Here is a 12,734-nt window from a genome sequence, read left to right as displayed (position 1 = left end):
ATGGGACTGAAACATGTGGCAGGAAGACACCATTAAAAAAATCAATATACAAGGTTAAAGAAAGTGTAGTGCAACCAAGAATCATGTTTATTTACATCAGAGGAACAATTGGTTTGAGATGTGGCTGCCACTGCTGAATAGAATTAATAGAGGAAATGAGGCAAAATAATCAAAATGAATTTGATTGCGCTGTTGAACATGGCTAGATTATTTTCTACCTGAGGTAGGAAGCTAATCAGTTCTTTGTATTTAGGCAATTCACTTCTAATACTGCAGCAAATGTAATCTACCTTGATGAGGAATGAGTTGGGACACTTGCTTTCTATTTCAGTAAATCTGCCAGGGGTAGTTTGGGTAGCTTGTTCATTCGTCTAGGGAGGGATTTCTATTACTTCAGGAATAGAAAAAAAACATTTTCAAGTTATGTTGAGGGGATCTCAATTTTGCACAATAATTCCATATCAGGGGAGCAGAATTTTAAGATGGGATGAAATAAGCTGAGAAAGAAATGTGCAGCTTCACAGACAACTGGTGCAACTGAGTCCAAGTCACTACTGTCATGTCTACATGTCTAAAATTCTTTCATTCTTCTTTGACCTCTGTTTTATGGCTATAGCAGTTTGAAGCTGGGTAACCACCAACCCTGCGAGCTTCATAAACACAGGATGTCAGAGCCGAATCTATTCAAGAGCATCAGATTTTGTAAATCACCTGTGGACTTGATAATGAGAACAATTTGCTCTAAGTTGGCTGCCATGTCCTGCTGTAACCTACTCAAAACCTACTCGCTGCTCTGTAGCCTCTTCCAGTGACTCCAACTGACTCTTTAACTAAATATTTCTCTCTTTCCCTGCTGTTTCTCTCTCTTCTCTTTCTCATGTGGTTTTTATTCCAAAGCCTTGATTAAGAGCCTCTATTATAAAACTTAATTAGTGATTCTCCTCTCTGCAGGAACTGGCCAAGACTGTTTGCAGCCCAGCAACCCCCTGCAATGCACAGAGATGCAGGCGTGTGCATGTAGTATGTACAAACACATATACACACACACATACACAAAGACAGAGAAATACACGAATGCAGCTTACATAGCACCCTCTCTCTGGCACTCACACACAACATAGCCTAGCGCTGTAACAGGCAACAGCTTGCCTCCCCCAAACTGCAATAATTACTCATTTTACAGCTTCTTCCAATTAGCAGGCGTGCTGCTGTCAATGAGCTCCATGCAGAAAATGATGGCCTGTCAAGGGAGGCCAGGGGCTGCAAAGAGGCTGGTCTGCTCTGTCAGTATGGTGTGTTGCTGCGGTTTGGTTGGCTGGCAGGCTGCAGTTTGTTTGTTTTGGAAGAGACTTGTGCCTCTGCTAAACATGCATAGATGGCGATAGGCTTGTCGTGTGCGATTGTGTGCAGAGCCAAGAAGCAGGCAGTGGGGGCTGGCACCAACCCCATCAGTGCTCGCACATAAACACTGACACACACAGTGTAAACATAGAAACCATGCATGCATATACACATACTGTGAGCTGATGTCAGATAGATCAGTCAGCAGTGCCACAGCTGCCACAGCCTCGCATCAGAATAAAGTGACAACAGCTCTAATACTTCTGATCCCCCGAACAGAAAATGTGGTAATCTATTCTAGCAACAAGGGTGTGAGTTGGGAAACTGCTCCGTCTTTTGATGTTCCTGGAGAGGGGAAAGCAGGCTGTGCTTTCAGAGGAACAGGTTGAGTTATATTAGCCATTTATACGTATCCAGAATGATACTGTTTTACAGCATACCCCTGGTGTTCACACCATCTGGAGAGTATACATTCAGAAACATGCTCACACTCGCACACACAAGCCAAGATAGCTCCTGTTAGACACCTTTATCTAAGTCATTACACTGGGCTCGTGAATAGACGTAGCAAAAGGATATAGAGGATTATAGCCTATTCCCTTAAAATAATATGATTAGTCATTTATATGAGAAACAGCAGTGAAGGTCAGTACTGTTGCCTTTAGTATGAAGTGTAGTGACAGCTAAAATAGTGCATGTAAGAAATACTGTTTTACTGGTTCTAGTTTTATAGTTTTGTCTTTTTTCTTTCTGTCCAATTTGTCTCCTGCACGCCCTTTCTGTCTCATTTACTTTATGCTTGTCATCCTATTGTCCCCTTCCCTCATCTATCTTTTCCTTCTCTCTCCATCCTCCCTCTGTGGAGTGTTGTTGGTTACAGGTGCCAGTGGTGCCTCGGCCAGAGCACGGATTATGCCATGCCAACTTCTTACACCATTATCATTGGTCTACCTGGCTGCCAACACCGGAGCAGCTGGGAAATTTACTTTGCCTGCCAAAACTGAACAAATACAGATGATTGCGTAATGTAGCCCCATACTACTACTAATAATAAGTTTATTTATATAACACTTTTTAAAACACACAGTTACAAAGTGCTTCTGAATCATCATCTAAAATGGTTGTTTTAAAGCTTCAAGCGATTACTGGAATTTTGCTTTTATGTTACGTTTACGTATTTATAGTGCTTCACAGGGGTCAATTTCAGAGATTAGTATAGCAGCGATTAAGTTTGCATCAGACATTTGGTTCAAATGCACAGAAATAAATAAAGCACATTGTCTAGTTTTATGGTTTAATGTTCTGAATGGAAAGCATCAATAATATAAAGACTATTCCACATTTGAGCAGCTACACTGGCAAAATCCAAATAAGTTTTTAATTGAGTGTTGGGACAGTTATAAGCTGCTGCTTTGAAGACCTAAAAGTCTTTATAGTTTTGGAATTATATTTTACTTTACAGGAGCCTGACCAGGTAAACACATTGTATGTCAACAGTAAAATTTTACATCCATCCTAAAGATGATTGGAACCCAAGGACAAGAGTCTGTAACTGGTGTTATGTGGTTGCTTTGTTTTGTTTTTCATTAGATCCTTACTGCAGAGCCCTGGACAAGCTGGAACTGAACCAGTGCAAACTCCGCTTCACTTTAATTGTACTTTCACTGACTTACTCCAAATCCTTACTGCTTAAACACAACCAATGCTTAATATTCTAGTCAGAGCTGATAGTTACATCAAAGACGCAAAGGCAAAGACTGGTGCTTTTTACTCATTAAGACAGACAGACAGATAGATCTATAGGTATATGTATGTATGTATGTATAGACAGATAGATGTGTGAAAATGCCTGACAGAAATTCAATTTGTTCAATTTGCTGCGGACTGTTGGAACCCCCGAGGAGCAGACGGTCAGGCGATCTATAGTGCAGCCACAGGGCTTGAGATGAGGGGATGGTGGGTGCTACCAAATAAGGAAAGAGAGGGTGGAGAAGTGGAAGTGGGCAACTGTGCCATACAACATGCCTCAATCTTCTTCTCTTCTTCAGAAAGTGTTGGATGTAAGTTGATGGAAGGTGCTCTTTGGTCTTCACAGGTTGAATTGTGAATGAAAGACCTGTGCTATGGATTTATTGGCTAGACACAGTGTGGGAGTTGTAAGTTATGAGGCTACTACTCTATTTTAACCAAGCAAAAGACCTGAATTATCAACGTGTCATGTGTTGATGTGCAAATATTCTGCTTAAACTCTACGTGTGCAGGTTTAAGTGTGTATGTGTGTGTGTGGGCAGTGAGCCATCTTTCTAATCTCTGCCAAGGCCCTCACACATCCAACGTCTGCCTGGCCGAAGCTGCCCCAACCCAACAGCATGTGGGAGGTGTTAGTCAACAAAACAAACTACACCCCATCCTGTCCCCCGTCTAACACCTTGCCTCTCCCTATTAACATAACTGGCAGGGCTGCTTTATAATACTTCTGGTTGAAATGATCACATTAGGCCTGATAGCATTATCCTTCTGCTTGACTGGCCCAGTGCCAGTATAAAAAGGGAGTATGGGGAGACACAGACAAGGTTAATAAAGGCAGATGGGCAACTGTCTGACTCTTTTACCGGTTGCTTAGGTAAGATTTTTCTCTCACACAGGCAGGAAATCAATCAATCTTTTCATGGAGATCAACACAACCGAAAGGATCAAATGGTTTAAAACAGAAACTCAGTTATTCCTCTGTGTACCTTCAAACTGTCTGTGTCATAACAGAATAACAACAACTACTTAAAATGCTGTAGATAAGAAACCACAATACAGCTACAGTATCTGCTGCAGTAGAGTGGTGACAGTTTGTTGGATTATGGACAAGTTAATAACCATCATAAATAATGCAGCACTGACAGAAAAACACAATAGTCAGGGCAGCAGGGAAATGCACAGTATAGCTGTCAGGGTGAGAGACAGGTATTTCCAGGGGAAATACTTTGCATTCTTTGATACTGCAAAATGAAAAAGCAGAAACTTAAAGGATTACAGTTATCGGTTTACATCAAGCATGAGGTCTTAAGATGAATATTAAGTCCTGGCATTTATAGAAAACAGATTTTAAGAGCAATCTGTATAATAGGAGCACACAGCATTGACTACTGTCTGTGCTACTCACTCATAATAGGACACAAATAAAGATGCCAGTTGATAAAAAGAGGAAAAACTACTGTATTTGATTTTGTTAGACAAAAGGTAAGAGGCAGATGTTCTCTTGATTGCTTTTGTGTTTGTATTTATGTACTGTGTGTTCATAGAAAAGCCTTGACGCTTACTGAAAGTGTCTCAGTTCATGTCTCAAAACCACACTAAAGCTTAACATATGCTTCGTCGCTAACACTTAACAGTGGTCTTTTTTACATAAATGACCAATTTTCTTCAACTGTCGCAGTTCATATCATTTACTTAACTGTCAAACACATGTAAAGTTTTGTAACGTCACAGACAATATCAGAGACTGTTGTGCAGTGTGATTGGAAAGGGTTTTGACAAGGAGCAACTCACCACTTCTTCAAACACTGGCAGAAGTAATGGGAAAACATTTTTTTTTTTTTACTATTTTTTACTTCATTCTCTGAATTTTTCCCACCACTTGGTTCAACAATACAGTCTTATTTTTGTTCCAATTCCACAGTACAGAGATATCACACATCCTGCGATATCTGTCACATCAATGTACAAAATGGAAACGTTAGCCATTTTTGTGGCTCATATGAAAGATGCTATCTTTATAAATATTCTGAAACCTAGGGTTACCTGACTCTAACCACAAAAGTAAACACGACCACAGCCAGATTCTTCATCCTGATGCAGACCTCTATCTCTCAGCTATTTAAGGCTTCTTCTACTTTGGTGCTGATGCTTCCCTTTGATCTCATTTTTGCCTTACATCCATTACTCACATACAACCTATATTTTTTACCTGAGAGATCAACTGCAGATTTTAGCTGTTGATGACTGCTCAGCTCCACTGGAGCATTTAGAGAGACTGTTGATGGATGGGAGAGTTTTCCCTGGCCAGTCTGGGATTTGAGGTGGTGATGTTCTTGTCTATCTGACTCTCTGTTCACCTGGTCACTGCTTCCTAATATGGGGTTCAAGATTCACCAGTTGTCCTTCAAAGGGCTCTCAGTAGTCTGTACAATACTTTAATTTTATATTTACACACTATTACAGTGGGAGAATGTACTGGGCTATCAAATCACTCATACAGTATCTAACAACAGGTCCTCAAACAGCATTTCTTGGAATCAGATTTTAGAGATCCATTATCTAATGCTTGTCCAATTGTGGGTCCTTGACATGAAGCATTGGGAGCCTGATACTGCAAATACGGTACATAGTACAAGAGCACCAACAGTTCAGCTATCCAGTCATTAAAAGGGCAATACTCTGAGCTTCTCAAAGCCTCTTGTCAATTACATTTCATTACTGACTATTTTCAGGCTTTGTAATCCTGGTAAATGTGTTTAATCTACAAAAAAATTGAAAAGCAATTTGAAACTGTTTTCCCTGGTGTGAAACTCAGGCAAAGAAATGTCAGGGGAGACTTCTTTCAGTAATGGCGCAGGGTAGTTCACTGAACAAAGTTTGGGTTCAGATTGAAATGCCTCATGGTGTCTACATGAGAAATATTTCCACTAAACCAGAGAGCACAACATGACTGCTTGTTCAGGGAGCTTGAAAATTCCAGCATACACTGAGGCACAACTGGAGTGACTGGTATTGATCAATACCACCCATAAATCCCTGCTGATATACTGGAGTCATTTGGTGCAACGAGATAGCAAAAATATTACTAATTGTTTCTTTACTCTATAATGAATCATGGTGGTGAAGTTTCAGTCACAGCAAATACGACAAAGTGCTCCAGTCACCTTTAAATCTGTACTGAATATTTAAACAAAATGACTAAATGAGATACCTGTAGAAATAAAACAGCAAACACTGACCAGTTTTGACATATCTTTTAACCAATACTTAGTCTCTGTGAAAACATGCTTCTTTGAACCTTCAAATAGGTATCCCTGATATTAAACTTTGGCCTCTAGCACCCCAACATTTCTACTGGTAGGATAATGTGGATTATTTCACCAAAGGATGTCAACTGAGCAAGTGTTATCTCAGCTCCCTGATGTACGATCCAACTTGAGTTTCATCACTGCTATAAGGACAACTGTAACATTTGCCAGAGGTAGTACCCTACTGGGATCAGGACTATGCCTGAGAGCTTTGTGTTCAGCAATAATAGTCATATTTAGCCTGAGTCTATCTTAAGAGAAAAATGGAGGAATCTGTGTGAGTCACTTCAGAAATACTACATTATTAATATGTAAATTCTTCTCATACTGAACCAGTGACATTGACTTTATGCTATAGCTAGGCTGTACTGATGTTGTCTGCAGCCATAGCATGTGATTAGATTGAAGACATGTGATATTCACATCAGATTTGTAAGACTTGGAGTTACTTTACCTGCCTTAGGCCTTCCTTGCTGTTCTGCATGATCCTCAGGGCGTAGTTGGACCGCTGGCCTTTGCTGTTGAATTCAATGTGGCCTGTTAGACCTTCCAATTCTACCTATCCAACACAGAAACAGCAACACGTCAAAGGTCTCACCAATAAATCCTGCCAGTTTCCCTCTCAGCAGCACCTGTTATGAATATGACTGGAGACTACATTAGCAGTACTGGCTCAGTACTCAGCCTTTTGAAATATGCCAAATTTAGAATAATAATATGAAGACGAGGTCGTAATATCTCCAATTTACATCAAAATAGAAGAGCCATTACTCACTGAGAAAGACAAACAGTCTGATATCGAACACATGTCACATTTAAGTATTTTGATAGCCCAATCACTTACAGCCATTTCTCCCTAATAGGAAAACACATTTTATTCACTGACAGCTCATCTTTATCTCCCCTCCTCTATTGTCTCTCAGTGTAATGTAGAGATGAGATAAACTGACCTAGTGGAAAGGGAGTATAACTTTAAAGAAGATGAGAGATCAGACTACACATTATTATCTGTCAGTGAAAATATCTTGGCTCTAAAACATCCAATTAACAGGCAGAAAGTAATGAATATCACAATAAGCTCAACTATCTGACATTATCTAATTAGTGCTGTTTCCTGCCCTTTGTGTTGCTGCAAGTTGGAGGGTAAAAAACAGAGCAACAAAAAACCCACAAAAAATTTCAAATTTAAAGGAATAATTTTTGTGAAATACTCTTTATCACGTTCATGGCGACAGTTAGAGAAGATGGATACCATTTTTATGTCTGTCCGTTAAATATGAAGCTACAGCCAGCAGCTGGTTAGCTTTGCTTAGCATAAAGACTGGAAACAGGGGTCACAGCTAGCCTACCAGCACCTCTAAAGCTCCAAGGCTCATTAATTAACACATTATATCTTATTTGTTTAATGTGTACAAACAACAAAATGTAAACATGGCAATTTGTAGCATTACAGAGGATTAAGTGCCGGACTATCTCCTTGCAGGGAAAGTGACTTTGTGGAGTCTTGTTGTCACCATGACCCCATTTACACCTGGCAGTCACATGAAATCTGAATCTGAATATCCTTTCTGTGTAAGGAAAAATGCGTGTTAATGAAAGGTGTAAATGCACTCATTGTGATCGGAATGCACTTGGTTCTTGCAAAGAAAATCCACCCAGCGAATTGAAAGGTCACCTCACTCTGCCTCTTCCTGCTAGCTTAAGCAAGCCTAGCAAAAGCTACAATTAGCAGTGGTAGCTATTAGTCTTCCCTCTGAAAAAATGAATGATGGCCATCCAAAGAAGTGCTTCTCTTGACTTGGGACGCACCATGTTTGTTGACAAGTCCGCCAGCCCTGCCTAGCTAATTTTCGTATTGAGATAAGATCACAATGTGGGTAGAATCAAGATAACAAGAGTGCTTATTAATGCTAGGTGCAAATTCAAAGCTCTTGGATCAGATTGCATTATCCAGATAATGCATCCAGATGCACATAACCTTGCCGTTAAACTACAAGTTTTTTTGACAACAACAAACAATAACAAGATACAATGTATTAATTATTGCACTTTAGAGGTGCTGGTAAGCACATTTTGTTACCTTTGGACAGCTGTTTCTGTTTCCCCCTAAGCTATGTTGGGTGTAGCTTAATTTTTAATGGACAGACTTGAGAGTGGTATCGATTTTCTCATCTACTGTAGCTCTCTGCAAAGAAGCAGATAAGCATATTTCCCAAAATGTCAAACTATTCCTTTAAGGTATGTAAAGGCCATTACTGTGGTCTATTTTTATCACGTCCAGCAGAGGCAATCTTACCATCCTCAGGTAATTCATGAGACTGGTGCCATGCTCCCAGATCTTGGAGGACTTGCAGGAGAGCTGACTGGCGCCAACGTTCTGGCTACGGTTCAACTCCTGGACCGCCGCCACCACCGCGTATACCGCATCAAAGAGCAGAGCTGAGGAGAGCTGCAGAGGGAGAGGGAGGGAAGAAGGTGAATATACACAGACACACACACACACACACACACACAAAGCTGCAAAAAAAACTCAAAGCACACAAACTGCAAGTGTAACATGTCAGTAGCTGGCAGTCAGTGAGGGGTTAACCCATCCCTGGAGTGGCAGTGAGATTATTCCATTAGATCATTAGAAAGACTCTGATCTGCTGACAGCGTTGAAAACCATCTCTCTCCGTCTCTCCGAGAGACTCTGTCCTTCCTACTCTTATCCCCAATGAAGCTGGCACACCCTGACCATCCCAATTACCGCCTGTCTCTCTCAGCCGGGGCCAGAAACAGTGGGAGAGGCAGCTTTTCCTCTCATCTCTCCTGTACAAACAGCCTCATCCTCACTACCACTGCATCCCGCTATGTACATTTGATTAAAATGCATGATGCCCCACATTAGAAACCAGAGGAGAGTCTGAGCTTCACTGTTGTACATCTGTGTAATAGAACTACAGATGAAATGGCCCTGATGTTCGGTGGATATTGATACAGCGTTGAGAGTGATTGTAAATTTTGGAGTCCAAAGAGGAGTACAATAGGCCATTAAACTGCAAAACTGTAATGTATTACCACCTTGAAATGGCTAACATAATTGGTGGATTGCACATTAAGAGCAATATGGTGCAGACAAACAGCCTGTGAAGACATTACAACCACGAGTCGATGCTTTTTCAGGTTTGACATATTGGAATAGTGTCTTGGTGGTTGGAACAGATAAAGTCAAATTGTTCAGCAAGTCAGCATCAAAAAGTGTATGACAAAATGTTACAACAGCATTTCTGATTATACTCCACTCGTATCTATTAATATCTTCGACATGAAGCTAATAACGTCATGGCATTTATTCATCTTTGTTCCACTTTATCTGAAATCTCTCTTGCTATCTCTCCCTTGCTTTGCTCAGTATCTTTTACTGTAGCATAAAGAGTAGATAGTATCAAGTATCAGCAAATTAATATTATATGACTCGTAAAACAGGTCTAGACCTTTATAAATTTTATTCGTATCTTAGAATAAATTCTGGATAGGAAAGAAATGTTCTTGTAAGAGCCACTAAGTTGTTCAAATGAGTGGTTCTTGTATGAGACCCACTCTCAGCGATATGCAAAATTACACTGAAAAGGACCGTAAAATAATAATAAATTACTACTGGGGATGTGTAAGGTTTGCATTTTTAATAAGCCAGTGTTAATTAGCAAATGTCAACTCTAGACTAAAGAGGCCTGTGTTTGTTCTCAAAAACTCAATCTGTAAATGTTTTGTTGTCCTGAGCTCCACTTCACAGACATCAGTGACAGTTTTTCTACATTATTTTTGACCCGTAACCATTTCCACTCGAGCCCCTCTATCACAGATGTACTCCATTTGTGTGCCAGCATGAGATGCTCTCACTATTTCAGGCCTCTTTTACAAAATATAATACATAACTAAAACCTTTCAGCATGTGGTTTTATTTGATCTTTTCTAACATAAATACAGTCACATACTGTGTACTGTCTAATATTTTAGTCTCAAATAAAGATAAGAATTATATGAATTGAATTTTCTCACATTCACTTATTTTAGTCTGCATGGCTCAAGTCTTTATCTTAAAATGCATTAAATGCCTGAGCTCTACACATGCAAAGAGGTCAGTTGTATGCGTTTGTTGTATATATGAGCCCTACAGTTACATTTCCTCCAGACCTAATTACTGTTAATGAAAAGACAGCATATTATCTATGTGCATGTCTAAATGAGTTAATCATTTTCTTGCACTGCCGTCATCAGCCTTTATTGTCTCTAGTTATTAGCTAATTAGTCACAAGTCCTGATTGCCATGAGCTCTGAAGTATCCGAGTGACCTGCTGTGAGCACAATACAACATTTTTTCATGCGTTCAAACTATTCTTAACCTGTTTCACCACCCAGCTTGTGTGAAACAGAAGGGGCTCATGGGTGTATGTATGAGCGTGTTTGTTTCCTTTTTTGCTGTCTCTTAACTTCAAACAGAGAGAGGGATTCATTCATTAATTAACTTTACTGAATATCTGGTTCCTGATGAAGCCCTTAAGAAAAAGAAGCGAACAATGGCTGCTTTTTGCACCTATATGTGTTATTCTTGATGGTTATTACTGTATTTGTTAGCAGTTATCTCTAATTATTTATGTTTTAAGGAAAAGGAGTTCTCAAAAGTTATACAATTTTTATTTTCATTATTTTTTTGAGCTAAAATATTTCAGTTAGACTAAACATTTGTGTTCATAATTGTGTGCATAACCATGTAGAGATTTTACTGATGGTCATATTCATCTCCATTACTGTCATTAATATAGATACTTTTTTCAGTATAAGATATACAGACATGTGAAATTATACTATAAGCTTCAGCAGAGTGGTTAGTTTCAAAACAAATAAATTATAGAAAACAATATTTAAATAAGATGTGTGTGAAATTATACAGTGAACTTTTCTTTACTGGTCACTGAGAGCAGGAATTCAATTTAAGAGCTGGTGAAGTTCATCTTCTTACTCTTGCTGTTTTTATGAGTGACACTTCTGGACAAATGGGCGAGAGTGTGGTTGTCAGATAATACTCATAAATTTAGTTCCCATAAACAAGTGGTCATTACGAAGAGGTGACACTCATAATGTTTATGCAGGTCATTTATGACATCTTACTTGCTGAATTTCAAGCATAATATTCAGACGAGCTTGTCTCTTGAAATGAGTAAGAGAAAGTGAAGATAAGAATACAAAATGTTCTAGCATGAGGCCCATTATTTATGTCGAGTATGGTTGGCTGAAATGTACAAAACTGTTGAGCAGGCACCGGAATAAAACAAATGAAAACAGTCTTCAGTAATTCATATGTAAACAGTAACTTGGTGATTTGAGGTTGTTTTGAAGTCACTCATTCACATATGCAGAGTACACTACGTTAAATGTTGAGCTACAGACACTGTTTAGATGAGAACAGTGGATGATTTAGGGAGGTGCTGTGAAGGTAAGCTACTCTTTTGCTCTGCATTTTCCTCTGAAGCAAATTTAACAAGGAAAATTCCATTATAAATATAATAAGGAGGGTGCCAAACGCTGTTAATGAGTTGTCTGGGAAACAGCAACTGCCTAAAGCAACACCTGCAATTACGGCAGTTAGCTGGATAAATATCCCTGTATATTTCATAGGCGTTTTTGTTTCTTAGTGACTTTAGTTGGAGAGCTTGACATGCAGCACTATTCTGGAGGAGTAATAACCCGAGAGGAGTTTGCACTTGGTAAGGATAATAAATATATGGGTTCATCCATTACTCTTACATGAGTGACCTTGGTCTTCGCTGTGTGTGATCGTGTGTAAGATGTGTGAACTAACCGGGGTGCCAGCAAAGGGTGCATGGTCACAGTTCTCTTGCCAGGAGCGGTTGAGGCTTAGCACAAAATCCTGGAAGAATGGATGAGTTTTGTTGAAAACAGAAAAACCAACTATGTTGACTCGTTGGTCGGCCACGTCGTCCAGTCGGAGTAAAGAGAATTCCTGTAGGGCAAAATGAGAAAGAGACAGGCAGAAAGAGATTATTAGGTAAATGCAGCTGTCATATTCTGCCATAATCTGCCATAATCTACATTAAATAACACCAAATGATATATTGAATTATTGTCAAGTGAATAATTATCTTTCATTTAGTTTTCATTGACTTTCATTATTCCAGCTGATTGACATGAGAAAGCTGCAGCATTTTGTTCATCCCCACCATTTAGCTATGAATCGCTGTACCAACCATGCATTTCGCACTGGACATATGCATTTCCTGACATACAGATCATTAATTAAATACTGGATTGCAATGTTCATGGGCTAGAATTAGA

General features: G+C 39.4%; 1 protein-coding gene across 1 annotated transcript in view; it reads right to left on the bottom strand.

Moving 5' to 3' along the window:
* The window catches only part of grik4 (glutamate receptor, ionotropic, kainate 4), a 305,728-nt gene that overhangs the window by 49,721 nt on the left and 243,273 nt on the right, over window positions 1-12,734 (bottom strand). The window contains exons 10-12 of the mRNA XM_044354238.1: window positions 12,241-12,402; window positions 8,695-8,847; window positions 6,853-6,957 (exon numbers count right to left, since the gene is read on the bottom strand). Of these exons, the coding sequence (XP_044210173.1) occupies window positions 6,853-6,957; window positions 8,695-8,847; window positions 12,241-12,402 (420 nt within the window). The remainder of the gene's footprint in view (window positions 1-6,852; window positions 6,958-8,694; window positions 8,848-12,240; window positions 12,403-12,734) is intronic.

The sequence above is a fragment of the Thunnus albacares genome, chromosome 6 (assembly GCF_914725855.1).
Source record: "Thunnus albacares chromosome 6, fThuAlb1.1, whole genome shotgun sequence".
Lineage (NCBI taxonomy): Eukaryota > Metazoa > Chordata > Actinopteri > Scombriformes > Scombridae > Thunnus > Thunnus albacares.
This window is presented reverse-complemented; position numbering and strand designations above follow the sequence as displayed.